The following is a 23,760-nucleotide window of genomic DNA, read 5'->3' as shown; positions in this document are numbered from 1 at the left end:
TCCTCCTCCTCCTCCTCCTCCTCCGCTCGCCTCCTCCGCTCGCCGCCTCTTCTTCCGTCAAGGCCTAAGGAAGGAAGGAAGGAAGGAAGGAAGGAAGGAAGGAAGGAAAGAAGGAAGGGTGTAAAATTCACCGCGCAGTGCATCCTAGCTGCCCAGGCTGGGTTTGGTGTGGTGATGCTTGCGCCAGAAGCAAGAGTGGTGGAAAGTGAGCTTGTCTGCCACCAGCTAACTGATTTGGCGCGCTGCACCTGCTGCTGCTGCCTCTGCTGCGGTCAGCTTCCTGAGAGAGATGGTCTGGACCGCTCGGGCAGCTCAGAACTTGGTTCTTCAAAAGAGTATGGCGGCCTGGGTGGAGACACCCAGAAGGGTTTTGTGGGGGGACATCAGTCAGTGAAATCCCACGAGCCCTCCCCATCCCGCAGTCTGGGGTGTTTTTAGGCAGAGGGTTGGGGGGCTGTGGCTGGGACTTCCCCTAGGCCATTCACAGTAGATTTTAAAAACAGGTCTCATCAAAGTCTGGGATTATAATACCTCAGTTGTAGGACATTTAGTCTAGAAAGCCATGGATCCCCCTACCCCCAACAGCTCTCCCACTAAAGCAAACAGCCAAACTCCGATACTCAGAACACAAATCAAAGAAACTAGAATCTGAACTTTCTCACAATGCCCAGACTCAGTTAGGAAGCAGTGGGTTGTGGACCTGGTGGAAAACTTACATGAGGTCCCTAAGGGCCAGTGTACCTCCTCTTCTGACCCTCACGACTAGACCAAAATCGCTTACATTTCCTAAAACAGTAAAGTCTGCAGGGTTTACTCAATCCAAGCAAAAACCCCAACAAACCTATTCAGAAGTCCTTAATCGACCTTTGCTGAAGGGCGTTCTGAGAACTTCAATCAGCCTCTGCCTATCAGCATTTATAAGAAACAGACATGGGGCCTCAAAAATAACTTAATTGCCTACAGCCTAGTTAGCCAGTCGGTTGTTACAGCTCGTTTGCCTGCTAATTGGCTGCAGGGAGTTTTGCAGCAAGCTCAGGTTCTAAGTACCACAGTCTCTGGGCTCCTCTGGCTCGCTGGGCCAAGGGCAGGCGTCCAGATCCATGGGCTCCCTTTAGTAACAGAAATTCCACGGTGCCAGTAAAAACAGAATATTTATAACATTTCTCCTTTTACGAGGCTCCATGCCACTCCAAACTAGTTCAGTGAACTCCTTGATGAATTTCCCCCAAATGCTAAAGTCCTGGCACGGTGTACAATTGTCCATGGAAGGGTTTTTTTTTTTTTTTTTTCTTTTTAGCTTCCATCCCAGGGTCACCTGTCTGTAGGCAGTAATGCCAGTAGTGGCAGGGGGCTCTCATTACTCCTAGAGGCAAGGACACTGCTTTCATGTTTCTCAAGGGAGCTCATTTTCTCTTCTTTCCTCCCAGTCGTTTACAATGAAGGTGAATGTGGGACCCTCACCCCTTATTCTCAAAGGGGCAAGAAGAAATTTCCTAGCAGAATGTTTTCCCCGGAAGATAGTGGCCGTCCCCTCTCCCACCCAGGTGATTCTGAGCACAAGGTCACTTAGCTCAGCCCAGCCAGCAACCTGGTACAGGCAGATAAAGATGGCCTAACTCAGGGACAGTGGCCTTGCTCTAAAAACAAGGAAAAAGCTGACTTAACAGAATGGGAGGGAGCAAAAGTCCTTGTACCCGTGCCAAAGCATCTTCACAGATTCTTTGTAGTTATTCCTTTAAAAGCTTACCCCAGCCGGGCGGTGGTGGCGCACGCCTTTAATCCCAGCACTCGGGAGGCAGAGGCAGGCGGATCTCTGTGAGTTCGAGGCCAGCCTGGTCTACAAGAGCTAGTTCCAGGACAGGCACCAAAAGCCACAGAGAAACCCTGTCTCGAAAAACCAAAAAAAAAAAAAAAAAAAAAAAAAAAAAAAGCTTACCCCACAGAGGAGCTACAACTCCTCTCTACCTTGTTGTAATGGGGATGGAGATGAGTTCCAAACATGTTTGTATTATGCTGATTAAACCTTGCTTATTACAGTCTGGGCCTCTCTGGTGGTCTCTCTCTGGCGGTTGTAATCTGGGCACAACAGTGAATCCTCGGAAACCATGTGTGTCAGTTACTTTGCTGTTGCTGCAGCAAGATGGCAGAACAAGCAACTTGAGGAAAAAGGAGTTATTTCTGGCTTATGGTTCCAGAGGCCATTGAGGAAGGGAAGGGGTGGTACGGCCACAGGAGCGCAGGCGGCCTAACTACAATGTTTTACTCGGCACAGGAAGTGCAGCCAGAGCGGGAAGCCAGGCAGGCTATATAAACCCCTCAAAGCCCCTCCCCCCAATGGTCTTCCTCCGTCGAGTCGAGGCTGCGTTCTCAAACTATGGGTTCGACCCCTTTGGGGTCTGGAGTGACCCTTTCACAGCTGTTGCCTAAGACCATCCTGCACATCGACGTTTACATCACAATTTGAAAAGTAGCAAAGTAAGTTATGAAGTAGCAACAAAAATAATGCTTATGATTGGGAGGTCACCACAACATAATTGATGTCGTCTAGTGACGTCTGTATTAAAGGGTCACAGAATTAGGAAGGTTTAGATCCAGTAGCCTGAAGGTTCCATAACCTCCCTAGACAACACCACAAACTGGGACCAAGTGTTAAACACTCGAGCCTTTGAGGAACTATGCTGCTTGGCTCTTTGTCAGCAAGCTAGGGTCATCTAGGAAAGGGAACCTCAACTGGGAAAATATCTCCATCAGATTAGCGCGTTGGTGAATCTGTGGGTTCATTTTCTTGTTTTCTTTACTAACATGAGGAAAGCACAAAGGAGGAAGCGGAAGGGGCAGGAGGATTAGCACTGAGTGTAATGACATTTATGTAGGAGAATAGCACAATGAGACCCACTACTTTGTGTATTAACTTTAAAAATTAGTCTTTAAAATATAGTGGCATGAAGTCTAATTTTTTTTCTATTTCTGCAGAATAGAATTCAGACAGAATGACCACGACCGCAGTTTTAGTTCGGTTCTTTATGAGGACATAAGTTAGACTCATCTAAACAGCTCAGGGGTTAGGAGCACAGGCTGCTCCTGGAGAGGACCCAGGTTCAGTTGCCAGCACCCACGTGGCAGTCATAAGCATCTGTAACTCCAGGCCTGAGGGAATCCAGCTCTCTTCTGGGCTCCCTGGGCACCAGGCACGCATGTGGGGTACTAATGTACAGGCAAGCAAAACTTCATACACAGATCAATAAATAAAATCTTCAGAAATTCAGGTTAGACTGTCATAGACAAACCAGGGAGAAGGTGGGGATAACCTTTCTTAAAACAAAGCACATGGTTTACAATTTTTAATTAAGAAAATTTGTTTTATTTAAAAAGAATATATAATAAAACCACATGATGAAGTTCTAGACATAGGCTTATAATATATTATCATGGAAACCATTAATATCATTTTCTTTTCTTTCTTATATCCTCTGTGGATTTATTCTTTTACCATGTTGACATTTTTATTTTACAACTTGATTTATATCCATGGTTAAAAGACAATTTAAACATTACAGAAAGATATAAAACAACAAAAAAAATTCCCTTCACTCCATAACTTTCCTCAACACTGGCAATTTGTCCTTCAAACTCAACCGTTTTCTTTTCGTCTTTGGCAAAATGTTTTCACACACTACATCCTGTACCTTTGGTCTTTCCGGAACTCGTCGTGGGAACTCTCCATACAGCGCGGTTAAAACTGCTCTGTTCTCACCAGTGGTGCGCACAGGTCCTCAGTGCATTAGGATCTCTCTAGGCAATGCATTCGGTACTGGTGGGTGACGGCCACTCGGAGTGTTGGAAGTCACAAGCATTGGTGACAGTCTATTCAAACGAGCACAACTATATCTTTTTAAAAAATTCATTTAACGTATTTATTTTATGTGCATTGGTGTGAAGGTATCAGATTCCTTGGAACTGGAGTTACAGTCAGTCAAGAGTCACCCTGTGGGTGCTGGGAATTGAACCTGGGTCTTCTGGAAGAACAGTCAGTGCTCTTAACTGCTGAGGCATCTCTCCAGCCCCACGGAACTATATCTTTACACCCTTACATCCTCTCTTTTCAAAATTAAAAATATTTTTGTTGAAATTAAAATAAATCATTGTCTCCTTTCCTTCCTCCAACCTCTCCCAGGTAATCACCTTAACTCTCTCTCGATTCCTGGCCTCTGAAGCTAGATACGTCTTAATAAGAATTTCAGGGTTGAAAGTGGCTCTGGGTATGTGAGTAATAGATGAGCTGGGAAGGAAAGAATCAGGGCTTAATAAGCCAGTTTCTTTCACTAAAATCTATTTAATCTAGTAAACCAAACAGCCATGTAAAACTCATTTCAAAGGCTGTGGTCAAGCTGGGGAGACGGGGGGTTATCTAAATTTCGTGATAGACTTGCTACAGTTTAGATGTGAAATGTCCCCTGCAGGTTCACGTCAGAGACTCTGTCTCCAGTGCAATGCTCCAAAGTGAGGACCGCGGGGGCCCCAGGAGTCCATAGAAACTGCCCAATTTGTCTCAACTCCTTTTGACTGTTAGGACTGTTCATCACCGACGACATCAACCCAAAAGACTTACTGTGTCTACAACAAACTGCCATTTGCTTCCTGGACCTGGGGTTGCAGAGGTAGCAAAGAGGAAGGCAGCCTTTCTTTCCATAACCCATTCCCATAAGGCTCTACTCTATAAACAAGAGAGGGCAGACTCTGATGCACCAGGTGTGGCCTCAGGCCAGCTTGTCCTTTAGTGCATACTACACAGGTAGGTTTTAAATAGGCAATGGGCTTGCTGATCATTTCTATGGTCTACTTAAAAACACAAATTCCTGTGTTCCTTTTGGCCCTTGGGAGAACAGACATGACCACATGAGTTCCCCGGTTCCGGGAGCTCTGGTTTTGGAGCGCACTCTGTTATGAACCACGACTTGGATTGATGGTGCTCTGAGGAGTTAGACAGGAATTTAAGGGTATGAGGCTTAGATCTCGACCCTGTCCTAAAAGGCAGAGGTAAGTGCCAAAGTCTTTATCTTAACGGTTCAACCCACTGAAAGAGGAGGCTCTTTCTGTCCATCTGTGGATTCAGGAACCAGTACCTGCCTCTGTCCTGGGCATATTAGTGAATCCCAGGATGCTGAGGCCTCCTGAGGCTGGTGTAGCAGCTTTCAAGGACTCTTTTGGAAGGACAAAAAGAATTAAAGATCTCACATTGACAGCTGTTATTTCTTATATTCCTAGTACATAGATGATAAAGATATCCACAGAATGCCACCGTCTACATTAATAGCTGTGCTGTCTTTAATAGGTGTGCAACCCCAACAGACTGTGACTCACCAGTACAAGGTACAATTTCCCCTTAATTCTGTCCTAGGCCCTGGCAAAAACTTAGCTGAAAAGATTTAAACGATGCAGCATGTTCCTCTACCGTTTCTGTGCTACCCTTAACAGCACAGAGACTTGTTCCTTACTTAGCTTGTTCCTTAGTTAGCTTCATCAGCTCTTCCAACAGGAGGCCATCACAGAGTATCAGAACAGCTTACAAAAGGTGAAACTACACAGGGAGGAGAAAATAAAACCTCCCCTGAACGCATTTCCCTTCATAACTGAATGTAAAAGTAAGTGAAGAAAAGATAGAAACAAACCAGTAAATGTGACATCCACAGATTCCCAGGTGATTTATAAGTCTTTTTATCTATTGCGATGCTCAAATGAGCAGTTTCACCCCAAATAAAATGAATATCCAGAGGCATTTGGTAATACTGGAACTCATGATCTTTCTGCCTCAGCCTCATGGTGTGGGATTACATGCTTAGCATCTCTCTGCATTTCTTTTTGCTCTGGCTTTTTGTTTGTTTGTTTTGTTTTTGAGACAGGGTTTCTCTGCGTAGCTCTGGCTATTCTGGAACTCACTCTGTAGACCAGGCTGGCCTTGAACTCATGGAGATCTGCCTGCCTCTGTTTTCCAAGTGCTGGGACTAAAGGTGTGCACCACCACTTCCCAGTTGTTTTGGCTTTTTGATAAGATTCAACTGGGAAGTCTGGGCTGGCCAGGAAATCACCATATATTGCAGGCAGGCTTTGCAGTAAGAAATCCTCTTGCTTCTGCCTCTGGAGTGCTGGTATTAGAGAGTGTGAACCTGACCCACCAGGCCTGGCTCCCTCTCTTTCCTCACGAACTGGCATCTTTCACAAGTCTTAAAGATTCAGCCAGCACACAAAGAGTGTGAAGTCGGGGCCTCCTTAAAGCTCTTCCCTCCCAGGCATCTTCCTGTGGCAGCGGCAAAAGGATGTGGCATCATCCGGCTGGGGAACAAGTTCCATCCCGTCACGTATCATGGGCTTGCTGGTCTGGCGCTCAGCGTATTTCTGAAATATGGAAGCCATGGAAGGTTTAGTTGATGCTTCAATCTAGTCCCACCTCCCACACATCCCCACCTTCAATCACAAAGTTTCAGACACAAACCAAAGGCTGGTGAAACCTCTCATAGTCTGGCAGGGAACCCTAATCGACACTTCTGTGTAAATTAGAAAAGAGATGCCAAGCCAAATGCCTCTAATTGAAACAATGGAGCCAACATGTATCCTTCATTCTACCGACAACTGTCTTGTTGAATTTTCATAACAGCAAGTCGAGATCAGCAGCATCTCCAGACAGCGTGCAGAGATGGCTGCCTCCATCCATCCCGGAGGGCTGGAGTTATAACCACGCCAAGAGGCCTGTGCAAAGTTCACCCTGGTCAGAAATATCCCTATGAACCGAGTCTTTCCCTGTGTTCATTCTGGGTCTGCTCTGTTATGTATTCCTAGTATTGGGCTAATGCCAACAAAATAACAATATAACTAAGGGAACTTAATTAACATGTTAGAGGTAGAAAGCTCCTACCATTAAAATTAAAGCTAGGGCTGGTAAGATGGCTTACTGGGTAAAGATGCCTGCCTCCTGGCCTTAAAACCCTAGTTCAATCCCTGAGATCTACGTGGTGGAAGGAGAGAACCGACTCCTACTGGAGTCCTCTACCCTCTGACCTCCATAGGCGCTCCACTCCTCCTCCACCTCCCCGAGCTCACAAAATAAGTAAAATGCAATTAAAATTAAAATGTTAAAACTGGATTAGTACACAGGATGGAACCAATCTAAGGATGACAAGACAGACGTGGTGGGGTGGAGTGGCTCAGGGGACATAACTTGCCTTTATTCCACCCACAGACTTGAAGGACGGTCTCTAAAAATCAACCACCAGGGGGCGCACCCTGACAAGAGGGGAGGAGCTTCTAATTAATCTACTTCCCTGGGCTCCAATAACAGAGATTGAAAGGGTGGAGGCTACAGAGAGAGTCAGCACCGGTTCTTTCCTCCCGCAGGCTGCAGTCTCAGCTGAATCCAAATTCTTTCCACAAGCTGCCGCTGATCCCCTCAGGAAGCATGGTACAAAGTGTCCAGGCCACGCATGTGGCCTAAGGACCCCGACTCACCAGGTTGGACTCTGAACTGACCTGCAGCACTCTGTAATAGTAACAGAAAAGTCGGGGCGGCTGGAGCAGGTCCCTAGCAGTTAACTGCCCTTCTTTCGCAATCTTCTTTGCTTCGTCATCGTTTTCCTAAAAGGAAAGAACAAAAATTGCTGCTGCAGCCCACAGAGAACGCTAAGAGCACGCATGAGAGAGACAGGCGAGGCGAATGTCAACAGCGCGGGGGAAGCGGACTGCAATGGGCTAAGGCAAAGGAGGTCACGGGAGCGTTTACTAATATCTGGTAAAGGGGAAGGATCGTAGGTGTGTGGACCTGACTCTGCCGGCCTCACTGGCCTCTTCTGTGCCTATTCTGGGGCTTTCCTAGTTATCCAGGGAGAAAGCCTGGGGTCCATCATCTGCCTCCCTAGCGGTGCCCTCTGCCTAAGGACAGAAAGGATCAATTTTCATGTTAAAATGTCTTTTAAAAGCTTCAGTGCTGGGGAGCTGGCTGGGCAGTTAAATGTGCGTACTGCTCTTGTAGACCCAAGCTCGGTTCCCAGCACCCATCTCGGTGGTTGGTTCTCAACTCCAGCTCCTGGGGATCCGAGGCCTGAGGCCTTTGAGGGCATCTTCACCCAAGTGTACAGACCTCTACACTGAAACGTGTATAAAATTAAAAATAATAAAAATGTGGTTTTCATAAAGCTTCATTCAAATATGCAGAGACAATGTTCTGTTATAAAGCGGTAGCCACGAAAGACTGAAATGCCGGTGTGATAAAGTTATCCACCCACTAGTGCTCACGGGCTATAGTGCCCGGAATAATCAATGCTCCTGATTATAGTCACAGAAAACGCCTGACTTTCAGCATGCTGCTGATAGGAAAAGATATTTGCTGGCGATCGTGGGTCTTAGGAAAAGCCAGAATGATGATTCTGATCCATTATTCTCATAACCAAAATATTATCTCTCAAAACTTAAAAAAAAATGGAAAAATTTTATTGTAGAAGGATAAATCTTTATAGTTTCATAATAAACCACAGTAGTTTTTAATATTTATTCCTTAAATTTTACTTTAAAATTTATTATAAAATTTATTTCTAAAAAAAAAAAGAAATCCCTGTTTATGGGATTTTGCTTTTGGGATGCCTTGTAGTTTGTGTTGGGTAAGGGCTTGTGGGATTTTTTTCCTATATGAGGAAAAGAAGACTACCAGATTTGCCTGGGATGTTCTCTTAAAATATAAAGTCTTTCAATTCTGGCTTTTTAAATCTGTAATTTTCATTTTGCAATTCTTCTTTTGCATCTATAAATGCAAACAGTGAATCATTTAAAAAATCCATATCACAACAACACTAGACTTCAAATCCAACCCTCAACAATGTTGACAGAGTTATACAAAATGATTCTGATGGCCTTTCTTTCTCTTTGACATGTGTACATGTGTGTATGTGCATGTGGGTTTGTGCACATGAGTGCAGTGACTATGGAAGCCAGGAGAAGCCATCTGATCCCCTGAGCTGGAGTTATAGGACATTGTGAACCGCCCAACGAGGGTGCTGGAAACCAAGGTTCTCTGGGAGGGCAGCAAGGGCTCTTAACACTCAGCCACCTCTCCAGCCCCATGTCTACTCTTTAGCTATTTAAAGGAAACACATTTTTTAAAAAGAAAATTATACTTCCTTTGATTTTTTATTTCATTATGATTCATGGTTGTAATGGAACACAAGTCCTCCATATCAGTAACTTTGATATTGCCCAAAAGGGGAAAATGGCATGAAAGCATACCTTGGCCCACTTCACTTTTTCTAGCAGATCACTGAGATTTCTTCTAACGGGAACGTAGTGTTTCCAAGGCCTTAGCGCCACATAGAAATGTTCATAATAGGGAGACTCCTGCTTCAGAACCAGGCTGTCCCCCAGCATGAGGTACGGAAACCTGTAAGCAGCCACCGTGCCGTCCACATTCACCTGGTACTTGTACTAGAAGACGAAAAGCAAAGAACCTCAGAAAGCCATTGCTCCACTTCCGCTTCTCATCAGTATTAAATCAAACACAGAGGGATCGTCTTCCGCTTTCCCACATCTGCATTGCAAACAAATGACAAACACCCTCTAACACAGCTCTAGCAGGACATTTCAGGACACAGGAACAAGTGTCTGTTTCAATTACATCTGGGAAGCAGAGGGTCTAGACTCCTGTAATCAAAGCAGGAGTCAAATTATTGTCAAAGTTCTAAATTTTAATATTCTGAAAAGCGATATTATCAATTTTCATGTATATATAAAATTTCATTTATTCCTTATACTAAACCCACAAAACATAAACTAGAGTTTATGTAAAACAGAGTTTACATCTTTCCAGCCTGTGAACTGTAGGAAAGATGGCTCAGTGGGTAGAGAAGTTGTTGCCAAACCATGACCCAAGTTCAATACCCAGGACCCACCTGGTAGAGGAAGAGAACTAACTCTGGTAAGTTGTCATTCACACACACACACACACACACACACACACACACACACACACAGAGAGAGAGAGAGAGAGAGAGAGAGAGAAATTAGGTGTTATAAAAACTAGTTACTCCATTGACATATATTGGATTAGTAAGTTCTGATTTCCATTTCAAAAGCATATGTCAAAGGCATGAAAAATCCGATTTAATTATACTACAAGGCAAGGTTTTCTGTTTTGTTTTTACAAGTGAGAAAACTGGAATACAGAGAAAGCTAGAAACTTTCATTCTGAACGCAAATTCACTGCTCTGCTCTTTCACCACGAAACCCCCCAGATGAAGCTGGTCCATTTCCTACTACGCTGACTCCTCCCTTCCTCCCTCCCATCCCCCTCCCTTTCCTTCTCAGTGCTGGAGATCAGACCTATGCCTCTCACATGTAACAGAAGTCCTCTGACCAGGGGTACACTCTAACCTCTTAGTAATCTCTTTTAAAAAATAATCTATTAAATAATCAGTACCACGTGTTTCCTAGCCAGTTAGGTGTGGGTTTCATGACAGAGAAAGGGCACACACATATATGTGCATGCCTACACCACACACCCGCACACACACACATTCATATACAAACACACATGCATGCCAAAATCAATATAAAAAGAAAGTAAAGGAACATAGCAGGCATCACAGGTCACCAGAGCCACTAAGAGGTGAGGGGCCGTAGGCAGGACCCAACTCCAGCTCCACCCCCCTCCAGCTCCACCTCCTATTTTGCATATATAAAAATGAACACTTTTTATTTACCAAAGATACTTGAGATCACTTCACATAAAAGAAACATCTTTGCAGATCATTAAATCAAAGGGAAAGGCCATAATAAATATACACAAACTTCATGCTAGCTCTTACATTAAGCATTAAATATAGTTCTAAGTTATTTGGTAACAAAGTTAACAGACAAAACGGTGAGAGTTCAGTGACTCCTCGGTCGGACAGGAGAGAGCAAAAGTGAAGTCAGCTACAAACCGAGGGGACCTGCTTGAACCGCAGGGTTCGTGGACTTTGGACACAGTTTATCACTTCATAGCCATAGGAAGACTCATACCTTAAAGAAATCAAAGAAACCCATCAACTTGGCTTTTCCAAGCTCTTTTTCTTTCTCTTGGAAAAAGAAATATCCTGTAATTCCTGCATCTAGCAGCTGTGGATTTTCTTTGGACAGCTGTACCAATTGCAGCCTCTCCTCCCGGCTATCTCTACCTCGGAAGAAAGCTTTCTCTGTTTTATTGATCCAGGAAGGCCCTAGAAGTTTGAGGCCATAAAAAATTATGATTAAGAATCTGAAATCATAAGACAGTACAATGACCTTTAATCCACCATTTTCATTTAAAATGTCGGTACTCGTCACAAACCCATTTTGTAACACAGACGCTGTTCCCAAAACACCTGGAGCTGAGCCTCAGTTTGCCAGAGGTGCTTTCAGGGGCTGTCTGTCTGTCTGTCTGTCTGTTCCAGCCCCTCCCACTTACCTACCAACCGCAGTTTTCACGGGCACTGCTATTCACTGTGTTCAACACTGGGAAATAGCCCTCACGGTATCAGGCCAAACTCAGAGCAAATGGTTCTGTGACTTGTCCTACTGCCAAGGCCACACACAGCTCCTTTCACTTCCATGTTTCACAGTCGCACAGGAGTTAGACGTCTGTGCTTATTTGAGGTCAGCAGAAAACTGCATTAACTAAGCCACCCAACAGAGTTCTTGGTTCATATTTCTCCCTTTAGCTTTATGTGTGTATGTATTCCATGTATGCCTGTGCACTGTGTGCATGAGGTACCCACAGAAGCCAGGGGAGGGCGCCAGATCTCCTGGGACTGAAGGTACAGATTGTTGTGCACCAAGTGGGTGCGGGAATTGAACCTGCGTCCTCTGGAAGAGCAGTGAGTGCTCTTAACCACTTGACCATCTCTCCAGTTCAGCTACTCGTAAATTTGAACAGAGAAAAAATATTTTTCTTGGATGTTGTTAAGTGTAATTATACAATTCACTGCCTTCACACAGGTATATGGGGAGTCTGAGACAGGCTCTTGCTGTTCATCCCTGGCTGATCTGCTACCTGCTATGTAGCTCAGATGGATCTCTAACTAAAGATACTCTTCCTGCCTCAGCCTCCAAGTGCTAAGACTGCAGGCGTGAGCCACCATGCCCAGCTCTCTCTACATTTGTATCTTCTCTCTTTTTAGGAAGGGAGATGTTTTAGAAAAATTAATTTCAATCTCTGACAAAGCCCTCTTACTATTCTAAAATAAGATGTTGGCTAAATGCCCATCAGTGCCCCGGGGACATCATAAGACAGGAATCGAAGGGGTTTAACCTTCTCAGCGTACCCAGAAAGTCACCACTATCAAATTGAAAGTAGGCCAACGTTTACTTCATATGGTTTTCATCTTATTTTGATTTATCTTTTCTGTTCATGATATCATTAGGTACTTTGCACAAATCTCTGATCTTGCCTCCAAATAATAAAGAGAAATAGAGGCTGGAAAGGACAAAGCCAAGTTTTTTGCAGCCCAATGAGTTTCCAAAAAGAGGCTTCCATTGTGTTGCAAATAGAAGAAATCATAAAGAGAGGAAGGATTCCAGCTCTGAAGACTCAGGACGTACAGAGAGATGAAGTGAATTCCTTACAGAGTCCCAGAGGATGGGTTCACGATGCCCCATGACACCATGACCACGGCCGTCCTAGGGTTTTCCGGTTGCTCTCATTTCATCCAGTAATAAGAATCACTGGAGTCAGAATTAGTGACAGGTTTGCCAAATGTACATATTATTTAAATATCTTTAATGATTTGATTTAAAATTTCATGTAAGTATAACCAATGCGACTTGAAAAGATGTCTGCAAATGACTGAACTCAAAGGAGACTCCGCGAATACAGGCCTGGGTGTTAGTTCCCTAAACGATGTGTTTTTAATTTTCAAATTGGAATCCCAAATGTTCTATTTTGGCCGTAGGGAGTTTTTCCCTACTTTTCTGTGCTGGGAATGGAGCTTGGGCCCTTGCACACGCTAGACATGTATTCTTCTTGGGTAGAAAGCAAGAATGATTAAGCATACACATCTTTTCTTCCTGATTCCCTCCACCTTTTTTATCTTTAAGGTTTTGCCCTAGAGAATTAAGCTTAGCTTACCTGTATTTCCCTGAACAGAGAGGAGATCATTTGTGACACCCCTCATTGCTTCAAGTATGGAATGGGTGACATCGTATGTTGGAAGGATAATGTCTCTTGAATCCAAGGAGCCGCACCAGGAAATGATAGGTATAGGGCCAGGAGTGTCATTGACTTTTCGATGCTCCAAGGGCCAATCTCCAAGGTTAATATAAAATTCTAAATCTGGGAGGGTGACCTATAAAAACAAAAGCACAAACGTCAGTGTTGGGCGGCACCAAATACCCCAGTCTCTTGGCTATGCGTGTATATGGTAGGGGACAGGGATCGAACTTTGGCATCTTTCCTCAAGGGCCATCTACCTTGGTTTTGGTTTGTTTGTTTGTTTTATTATCCTCCACCGTTTCTACGTCCACAACTGATCCTCCGTGGAGGTCTTCTTGCTGCCTCAGTTTCCTTCCTGGGCATTCTGACCTCACCTCCCTCAACTCGAACCTACACAGCTGTCCAAATCTCTACACCCCCATGAATGTCACCTAGGCTTACCAGAGCCTTTAGGCTATGGAATAGGACCTGTTTCTGTCCTGGCATTCAGAGTCTTGCTCTTTCTCTCGCTTAGACTGAACTGTGACCCTGAATGCCGAGATTACAGGCAAGAGCCACCAAGCCCACTTTAGTTTATATCTTACAGGAAAGAGTCATCTACAAAGACATACGCATATTCCGTGACACAGTTCTGAGTCCTGAAAGCCACTCTCATGGGTCTTTCTAGTTCTAAATATGTAACTGTTGCAACAAAAAGAAATTAAATGATACTATTTTTGAAATCTGTTCATTCATTTTCATACCTTTCTTGCCAGTGACAGCAAAATTTCATCAGAGAACATTTTGAAATCTGTGTATTTCCCCAAGGATCTCCGGTGGATGTGGTTATTGACAATTGTGTAATGAACAACAGCACCCCGCTCGTCCCCAAATCTTTTGGGGACTTCCTTCAGCATCCGCTGGAGGTCGATGCTGGGGAAGGCAGTAAAATCTCGCTCGATCTGTGGCTCCGTGTCTGGACAAGACAGTGTTTCCTGCCAGGCCTGAGGATCCTCTTCTGGGCAGTCACAGTACTCGTGATACACCGGTCCTGAGGAGGTGACACACACACACACACAATGTCACCCCAAGTTAACAACGAGAAGTGAACACTGGATAAGAGCTTGGCAAATCTGAAAACTACCGACAGAGGCAAAACTATCTTAGAAAAGGGAGTAGCGCAGTATTTATGTCGGAGTCCCAAGTCTGCCCGTCTCGAGGCACTTTAGACAGACTGGACAACACATGCTTCCTCCCAACCGGTCATGTGGATGACACATTCATGTCTAGTGAGCTGTCAGTAATTAGAACACAACCACTTCATTTTAGCACACAGAAGGAGGGCTTCCTGGTTTTTGGACATTTGAATGCAGAAGCAGTGAGTTTTGGAGAAACTGGAGGGCCTCTCCCTCAAAGCCTCTAGTGCGGTCTCGGTCGGCATGTCTCAGAGAAAGACAGAGTAACTGAAAGGACCTCTCAGTATGATGCTAGGGGGGCATCTGAACGCAGAGGACTTTCCTGAAGACGCATCTAGAAAACAATGTGTACAAATCTAACATATAATTCCAGGACATATCCATGTTTGTTTTTAATGAAAAAAATGTTTTCTTTAGGATTTATTTATGATCTTTGGAAATAGTCTCATGTAGCCCAGTTAACCTTAACTCCTGATCCTCCTGCTTCTACCTCCCTAGTGCTGGGATTACATCATTAAGCCTGATATTTGGTTTTGTTTTGAAAATTTCTACTTCAGACGAAGTTCCAGTTTCACTTGGAACTGGTGAACCAAACCTGTCATAACTCAGGCACTCAGTTTCCAGACTATGGACAGGAGGCAGTGAAGGACAGTGAGTCTGCGGAATGGACACCAGCAAGGCGAGCCTCTGGGGTTGCAGGAGCTCTGCTTAAGGCAGCCCAGGAAAAGGGAAGGGGGCGTGGCTAGAGCTAGGCAGCTGCACTGAGCTGAGGAAAGCTGAGAGTGGGGTGGGGGTGGGTAGTGGGGGTGGGTGTGGGTAGTGGGAGTGGGGGTGGGGTGGGGTGGGGTGAGGTGGTGGGGGCAACAGGGCAACCGGGCCTGGGAAGACAGAGTAGGTGAAGGGTAAGAACGGAACACGGAAAAGCCTGGAAACATGTAGGCCTTTGTGAGTGAGACATCCCAGCCTATGAGCAGGGCATCTGTGATGAAGTCACCCAGTACAGGAAAGAACCATCCAGAACACTGGAGGGCAGTGTATACCACTCCACAGGGCTGAGGAAAGTGCCTGTACCAGCCAGGGTACAAAGCCTCTTCGTTCTTGGGCTTGGGAAGAGCATGTCTCAGTCCTTGAGAATAATTAGCCCAAGATTAAATGTGGCTCAATTTCATCTAACAAACTGTAAAAACTTAACTCAAAAGGATTAAATTATGTTCAGTTAACTCTGCCATATCCCAGGGATAAAGCTTAGGAAAATTAAAAAGGGCATCGATATATATATATGGTATTAATAGCAACTTGGCAGTGCAGGAAAAAAAAAAGAACAAATCACCAATAGTAACTACACAAAATGAAACAGAAAAGCATTTTTTAAAAGATATATTTTAGGTGTGTGCTTTGTCTACATGTTTGTGTGTGCATACATGCATGTCTGCTACCCACAGAGCTCAGAAGAGGATGTTGGATCCCCTGGAACTGGAGTCACAGATGACTGTGAGCTTCCCTGTGGGTTCTGAGAACTGAACCCGGATCCTCTGCAAGAGCAAGCAGTGCTCTCCAAACCCAGACAATGATAATTTTCTTAAATGCCAAAATGATACAAAATTTGAGCTTCAAGGAGTACATATCTAACATTTACTCTGTTGAACTTGACTGCAGGGTCATTACAGGCCATTCTGAAAAGCATGCTTCCCACAGAAGTCTAGGTTCAGGTGACTAATATCACTTACCTTTCAAAATATAGGGAGACTGAGCTACGTGTTCACCACCATAAAGAACCTCCACCTTGAGGCCTTTGTGGACAGTCTCGTGCATCCTGTATCTCACCAAAAATGTCCCATCATTTCTGTCCAAAGGTTTAGGGACATAAATTCGGGCTGACTCTTTCGGTGAAAGGGATTTTACGACTACTTTGAATTGTGTTTGACCTGGGAGCAGAAGAAATACAAATAGCATGACCATTTCCTGATTTTCATGTCTCGTGATTAGACGGGGATCTTTGTACAGGAATTCTTTTGCCCTGCAGTGTTCATGGTAAACCACGTTCAGCTCAGCCTGGAAGATCCTTGAGGCAGCAACTATATGCCTGACCCATCCTTAAGCCAAGGATCTGACTTAGCAAGGGAGTCGTTAACTATTCAATAACAACAGTGCATGAAAAATTAGTTCATTGATGAAAGTAACATTCTGCCTACATGGTCTTTTCTCTCTGAAAACCATCCAAGCTTAGGCAGTTAACAGTTCACACTATAAAGTCGATGGCTCTGTGGCCCTTCAACTTTCTCCTTGTAAAACACACACACACACACACACACACACACACACACACACACACTATTTCATGCCACTTAAGTATCTAGCACCCCTCATTTCTGAGAAAATGTCCCCTTTTTAATTAAATTCATTCTTTGACAGTTTCATATGGTACAATAATGCATACTGGCCCTCTCCATCCACTCCGATCCCCCTCTCACCCTGCCTACCCCTCCCCTTTTCTACACATCTCTTTCTGACATTCATGGTTATTCACGTTGTTCTGTGATCCAGAGTCTAGCCAGGGCTGTCTGTGTGACTACGGGTTTGGAGCTACCAATCAGAGCCTGGTGGGCTCAGTAGTGGGCATGGAGCAGGTGCATAACTAAAGAGGATTCTCCCTCTCCCAGAACCTAACAGCAGTTTGGCAGTGAGGGACAGGGCCCCAAAACACCCTCCCCACCCCATTCTGTGACTGACTGTTAATAGGGCCAGGCCTGTGTGGGCATAGTGCAGTAACCACAGTTCTGAGTTCATGATTGCAAAGGCTGAGTGCAGAGCAGCGGGTTTGAACCTGTGGGTCGCAACGCTTTTGGGGTCACCTAAGACCATCTGCATACCAGACATTTACATTGCGATTCATAACAGTAGCAAAATTACAGTTACGAAGTAGCGATGAAATTAATTTTATGGTTGGGGGTCACCACACGAGCTGTATTGAAGGGTCGCAGCGTGAGGAAGGTTGGGACGCGCTGGTCTAGAGGCTGGCGTTTCATAGGCCATCATTCATCTCCTGGCTCTTACACGCTTCCTACTTTGTTTTCTACAAAGTTCCCTGAGCTCAAGAGAGTGTGAAAATTTCTATTTTTAAACTGAATTTTCAAATGTTTCTTCTAGCTCGCTATCAGAAAGGCAACCCGAGGGGCAGGAGACATGACTCAGCAGTTAAAAATACTAGCTTCTCTTCCAGAGGACCCAGGTTCAAGTCCCAGCACCCACATGGAGGCCACAGCTGGCTGTAACTCCAGGGGATCTGACGCCCTCTTCTGGCCTCCAAAGCTAGCAGGCTCGCACAGGATTGACATGCAAACATTCAGGCAAAACATCCATACACATAAAATAAAAACTTCTGTAAAAAGAAGAAAGAAGGATAATGTGTGACACAGCAGACTGAAAAGCTGGGGTGCACACACCTTTAACCCAACACTCGGGAGGAAGAGGCGGGTGGATGGGTCTCTGTTAGCTGAAGGCCGGTCTGGTCTACATAGTGAGACCCTGATATTTTTATAGTAATCTTGCATGGCTGGGTCATTGATAGCATTAAAATTAATATGAAGGTCATTGGAAAATAACACTGATTGGGCTTGACACAGAAATAAGTACGCGCAGTCTTTACAAGGGAGAAAATGAGTGAAATTCTGAATTGCTTAAAGCAGAGGGAGTATGAATTCTCATTTGTCCTGGTGGCTATGATAGTGGAACAGAATCCAAGATCAGCTTGAATTCTCTTCTTTATACATTCAAATTCCTTTAAGGAAAGCTGAATGGCTGGGCGGTGGTGGTGGCCAGGCAGTGGTGGCGCACGCCTGTAATCCCAGCACTCGGGAGGCAGAGACAGGCGGATCTCTGTGAGTTTAAGGCCAGCCTGGTCTACAGAGCGAGTTCCAGGACAGGCTCCAAAGCTAGAAAGAAAGAAGAGAGAGAGAGAGAGAGAGAGAGAGAGAGAGAGAGAGAGAGAGAGAGGAAGAAAGAATAAGGAAGAAAGTAAGGAAGGAAGAGAGAAAGAAAGGAGGGAGGGAGGGAGGGAGGGAGGGAGGGAGGGAGGGAGGGAGGGAGGGAGGGAGGGAGAAGAAAGAAAGACAGAAAAGCTGACTGAAGGGAACGTCGTGACACAAAGGGAGGCAGCAAGTACCAAACCCTTACATCAGAAATTCTGAGTACTTAAATTTCAAAGAAGCCAAAAGCATTTTTTAAAAAAATACATTTACTTATCCCCTATGATGGGCTACTCCTTGTGTTCAGGTCTGTTTATTTTTTGGATCAACTTCTTATTACATAGTCAAGGCTAGCCTAGAGCCCACAATTCTCCTGCGTTTGCCTTCCAAGTGCTTGGGTTATAGGCTCTCACCATCACATCAGCTCTCGAGTATTCTACCTGCCTCCTGTAAGACTGGTATGTCAGATAGGTAGTTATCACCCCGCTGTGCAGTGAGAGACCCAGCTCCAAGAAGTAACTGAGGGTCACATATCAATGAACTGCACAGCCAGGAGGCAGTCACAGCTTTCCAGCTTTTTAAGTGGAAGAAAATCTCCAGCAACGGGGACCTTGTCACCCGCCAAGACCGTTTAAGAAGTTTACCAAAGCTCTCTGCAGTTACAGGGAAAGAGCACTGATCTTACATTAGCAACTAGAGTGTCCCAGAAGACCAAAGTGTTACGCCCTAGGACTACATAATCCCCCAAATATGTCTGACTTCTTACCATGGACACATTCCAGGATCCACTCCTGTACTGCAAACATATTAAGAGATTCTCTTTTTCTCCTCACTATGAAAACATTATGATCTACTGGGGCTGAGAGATGGCTCAGTGATTAAGAGCACTTTCTACTCTTCCAGAGGATACATGTTCAGTTCCCAGCAATTAGGTAGTTCACAAGCTGACCTTCAGTTACGGCGGCTCCAGCGCCCCCTCTGGCCTCTATGGACACCTGCATACAAGTGGCATACACACACACACACACACACACACACACACACACACACAAAACACACATCCATATAAATATAAATAAGATAGAATCTTCGCAGAAAAGTTTATTTGGGAAAAAGAATGCAAAAAGGAATTAGAGGAAAAATCCTTACTCCCTTGCTGTAACCACAGACGTGCATGCGTGGGTTCATTTATTGGAAACAAACTTGGTGTGATACTATGTCACGTTTTGAATCTGAAACATGCCCCACGGGCTCCTGTTCTGAACAGCTGGTCCACACACTCTCAGCTTTTGCACATCTGCAAGCATGCCCAGAAAAATCTCAGCCTCCAAACCCGTTCTCTCGAAGGTTTCCCAGACTTCCCTGGGCCCACCGGCAGTTCTTCAATGTTTACACCACTCCGTACACGTCCCACTGTAGTAAATGAGACGCGCCCTGATAGCTCAGTTGCTTATCTATTTTCTCAGCAGAGTCTTAAGTTTTCTGATAGGCAGGCATTACCATCATCTCTTAACTCAAGGATTACCAAATACACAGTGATCTCCAAGTACCTTTGCACTGTGGAGGAGGTAGGCCTAGATTATTCGGTCTCTTTGCTGGCAAAATAGGGAGGCTGTTAGGAGCAGCCTGAAGTTTAGACACAAATGAGCAAATCCTGACAGGCAACAACTTGAAACCAGCTGGACAAGTCCAGAGAAGCTGTCAGATGTGGGAGGAGGACCCTGCAGAGCATCAGGACAAGATCCCGCCCCCATCCCCCGTCCCGATTCTACTTAGTTTCACCGATTTCTGTGGTCTGCATTTCATAAGTCAAAAGCCAGAAGAAAAGGAAAACCCAGCGTGCAAGAAGGCCCTGCACTGCAGGCCTAGTGGGTGCAGTCTGGGAGGAAGGACCATCTGCATCACGTGATCGCGCCACCGCACCCCATAGGACACCACCGGTGCCATTTACGCTAAAATCATTCCGTGCGCGGGACGTGTGGCCCAGCCCTTGGAGTTAGTCACCCAACGGACCGAGGTGGCGTCTCCCACCCCCGTGGGTGTCAGGGAGGGAGGAAGGGCGACACTCACAGCGGGAAAGTGGCCGTGTATGGGGCCAGGGACGCGCGGGGATGGCGACGGGCACTGACCTGGCGGCGAGCTAGTGAGGTTCCGGCCGTCCGAGTCCACCGCCTGCAGGAAGAAGTAGCGCACGGGCAGGACGACGGCGGCCTGCAGCCCCGGGCCCCACGCCAGGCTCCGCGGTGCGCTCACTCGCGTCCCGGCCCCCGCGGCCACCAGCAGGGCGAGCTGCAGCCGCAGCAGCGGGGCCCGCGGGACGCGGAGCATGGTCGCCGGCTCACAGCTCGGCCGGCCGGGGAGGGGCCGGAGCGCCGGGCTCCAGGGGACACCCGGGGGCGGGCCTCTGCCTAGAGCCGCCCCGCGCGGGCCCTGTGCGCGCCCCGGCGCCGATAGGGTGTTGGCGTGCACTGTCCTCAGGCCTCCCTCCACTAGAGGCTCGAATTTGTCATAAGTTTGGAGAAAGGCAGTTGTTGTTGTTGTTGTTACCGCTTCCACTTATTTTATATTTTATTATATGATTATGCTTCTTTTTTTTTTTTTTTTTTTTTGTTTTTTTTGTTTTGAGAAGGAAGTCTCCCTCTTAACCCAGGCTAGTTTTGAACTAATGGCAATCCTTTCTCCCAGCCTTCTCTAGTATAGAGGGAATTAAAGGTGTGTAAGCTACCTTGCCCTGTGGAGAAACCCTGCTTTTAATTCATAACTTTTGCTGGTTTGGAACTCAGTATAGACCACCTGGCCTTTTATTCACTGTCATCCCCCTGCCTCTGTCTCCCAAGTGTGGGGATTAAAGGTGAGCACTACTACATTCATTTGGGGCAAAAAACGGTTTTAAACGTTACAGGCTCAGGTTTGGGTTGTCTTTAGCAGTACATTAAGTGCCTGCCGTGTACAAGACCCAGGGTTGGGACTGTGAAGTTCACTGGCTTGGTTCACGCAGAGGCTCACCTGTTTCATTTATTTTGTGCCGGGCAGTCTCCCTCACTGGAGTCCCCGGAGTGTGGTTCCTCTTTCAGTGTTTTCTGAGTATCCACTGATTTGGGAGGAGCAAGGAGCAGGGCACGTGGGCACCAGCAGGCAGGGGCTGGGCCTTCCTGCGCCCTGTATGGGCAAGCTTCTCCAGAGTCAGGCCCCTTCTTCTCCCTGCTGCTTTGGGGAGGTAGAATGGGTAGCCTGGGTTGGTCCCCCTCAGTCTCAGGCTACAAAGAACATTATCTCCCCTCCACTCCAGTTCGCTCATGTTGGCTAATTATTTTTCCTCCTTTTTATCACTAACACTCAGATAACCCTCAGCTCATTTCTCTGCAAAAAGAAAATTTAAAGTCCAATTTTGGCAGAGTGTGAACAAAATGTGTTCTACATAGGCTTTTGGGTTTGTCGTGTGTGTGTGTGTGTGTGTGTGTGTGTGTGTGTGGTGTGTGATTTATTTATTTAAATGGTATCCGGAGCAGAATAGGACATATAGCATTAAACTCTTAGGAAATACTGTCCCCAGACTGAGAAAGCTGGAAGAATTCATCCTATAGAATGGACACAGGACTTTTGACGCCAGGAAGATCTCAGCCCAGAGCATGTCAGAGCCAGGTCCTGAACTGCCCTCTGCCATCCCCAGACTTTAATTGGGCTCCTGAGTCTCTGATTCCATTACCAACGGCAGGTTAGGGCAGAGAGGCCAGTGTGGAGAAGGCACCCAGATGCCTGTGTGCACTCCACAGTGCCCAGATCTTGGGCTAGCCTGGTGTCCATCCCTGGAAATGGTAGACAGGCCCCTGTGGTCTAGAAGCATCATCAGGAGCTGGTGACGTCATCAGTGAACGGCAGGGCAACGGTGTAGCTTGGCTTAGTGTGAATTCCACTGTTTCCTTCCTGGAGTTGTTTGAACGCTTTGATGGAATGCCCAGTCTGCTCCAATTAGCATTTAAATAAATACCCCCCCACACACACCCAAGCAAGCAAACAAACCCAAAAGCCTGTGTAGAACACATTTTGTTCACATTCTGCCAAAATTGGACCTAATTTCGCAGAGAAGTGAGCTGGGGGCTATGTGGTTGATAGTGATATATGGCCTGAGGGAGGAAATATATATATATATATATGTATATATATATATATATATATCTCACTTGAAGTGACAGTTGTTTGAGGGGAACTATCAAACAATTGATTCCCATCACTGCAACCAGTCAGCCAATCAACACTGATTAGAAATGTCATTAAATCAAGTAAAATTGCCATTTTTTTCTTTTAAAAAAGCAACATTAAATATTCTTCTGGACAGCCAATATTTTGAAAATATCTAGTAATTTATTATAGTTACGCAAATATAATTGTATGTACTTTTCCCCAAATATGCATACCCATGGATATATAGTTCTACTTAAAAGTATAATCACCATTATACATGTATATTCATCTCTGCATATGTATACATGTGTGTATATGTGTTGATGAAGAAAAGGCATTGGGTTTTTCTAGAAAAGATTGTTATAAATAATTAATACCGGTAGACCAGAGGGATTAGTGAGAAATCTTTCAATTCATTTACTTGACAGTAATTAAAAATGAATGTCAGGACCAGAGAGATGGCTGAGTGGTTAAGAGCACTTATCTTTGCAGAGGTCACCGGTTTGATTCCCAGTACCCACATGACAGCTCACAACCACCTGAACCCAGTTCCAGGGATCTGATGTCCTCTTCTGGCCTTGGTGGGCACTGTGCACAAACGTGCATACATATGGTGCACAAACGTGCATACATAAGGTGCACAAACGTGCATTCAGGCAACCCACTCACAGAAAATAAATAAATCTAATAATAAATAAAATTTATATCTCAAAGCTGGTTGACTACTTTGGGTGTATATGAAGAGAGAGAAGCAAGCACCCTTTTTGTTTTTAAATAATCTATTTGGCAAATCTCTCCCAATAACTATCAGAAAGGTTGGGCATGTCTTCCCTGGTATCTTAGTTTTTTCCTGAAAATTTCACACTAAAAAAAAATCATCTTTCAAGAGACTGGAGAGATAGCTCAGCAGTTAAGAGCACTGCTTGCTGTTCCTCCAAAGGACCCAGGCTTGATTCCCAGCATCCACAACACATCTGTTACTCCAGTTCTAGGGACTCTGATGCCCTCTTCTGGCCTCTGCAGACACCAGGCATGTATGTGGTGTACAAACAGGCAGGCAAAACACCCATACACATAAAAAAAAAATTAAAAAGTAATCTGAGGATAGGAAATAAAACCAAGACTAACAGTAAATTTGGGGTTGAGTCTGTGGCTCAGTGACGGAGCGCTTGCCTACCATGTAGGTTCCATCTTCAGACGTGCAAACGCAGCAAACAAACAAACAAGCATAGTG

The 23,760-nt window shown here is 45.3% G+C and overlaps 1 protein-coding gene across 1 annotated transcript; it reads right to left on the bottom strand.

Moving 5' to 3' along the window:
• Positions 1-3,338: 3,338 nt before the first annotated feature.
• Positions 3,339-20,693, bottom strand: Poglut3 (protein O-glucosyltransferase 3). The gene is made up of 8 exons (XM_038322679.1): positions 20,474-20,693; positions 16,107-16,304; positions 13,948-14,234; positions 13,121-13,337; positions 11,038-11,234; positions 9,268-9,462; positions 7,522-7,626; positions 3,339-6,393 (listed from the first exon to the last, which is right to left on the bottom strand). Exons 1-8 carry the CDS (start codon positions 20,670-20,672, stop codon positions 6,268-6,270), a joined length of 1,524 nt encoding a protein of 507 aa, XP_038178607.1. The 5' UTR covers positions 20,673-20,693; the 3' UTR covers positions 3,339-6,267.
• Positions 20,694-23,760: the final 3,067 nt, after the last annotated feature.

This window comes from Arvicola amphibius, chromosome 3 (assembly GCF_903992535.2).
Source record: "Arvicola amphibius chromosome 3, mArvAmp1.2, whole genome shotgun sequence".
NCBI classification, from domain to species: domain Eukaryota; kingdom Metazoa; phylum Chordata; class Mammalia; order Rodentia; family Cricetidae; genus Arvicola; species Arvicola amphibius.
Note: the sequence above shows the minus strand (reverse complement) of the source record. Positions and strands in the feature narration are given on the sequence as shown.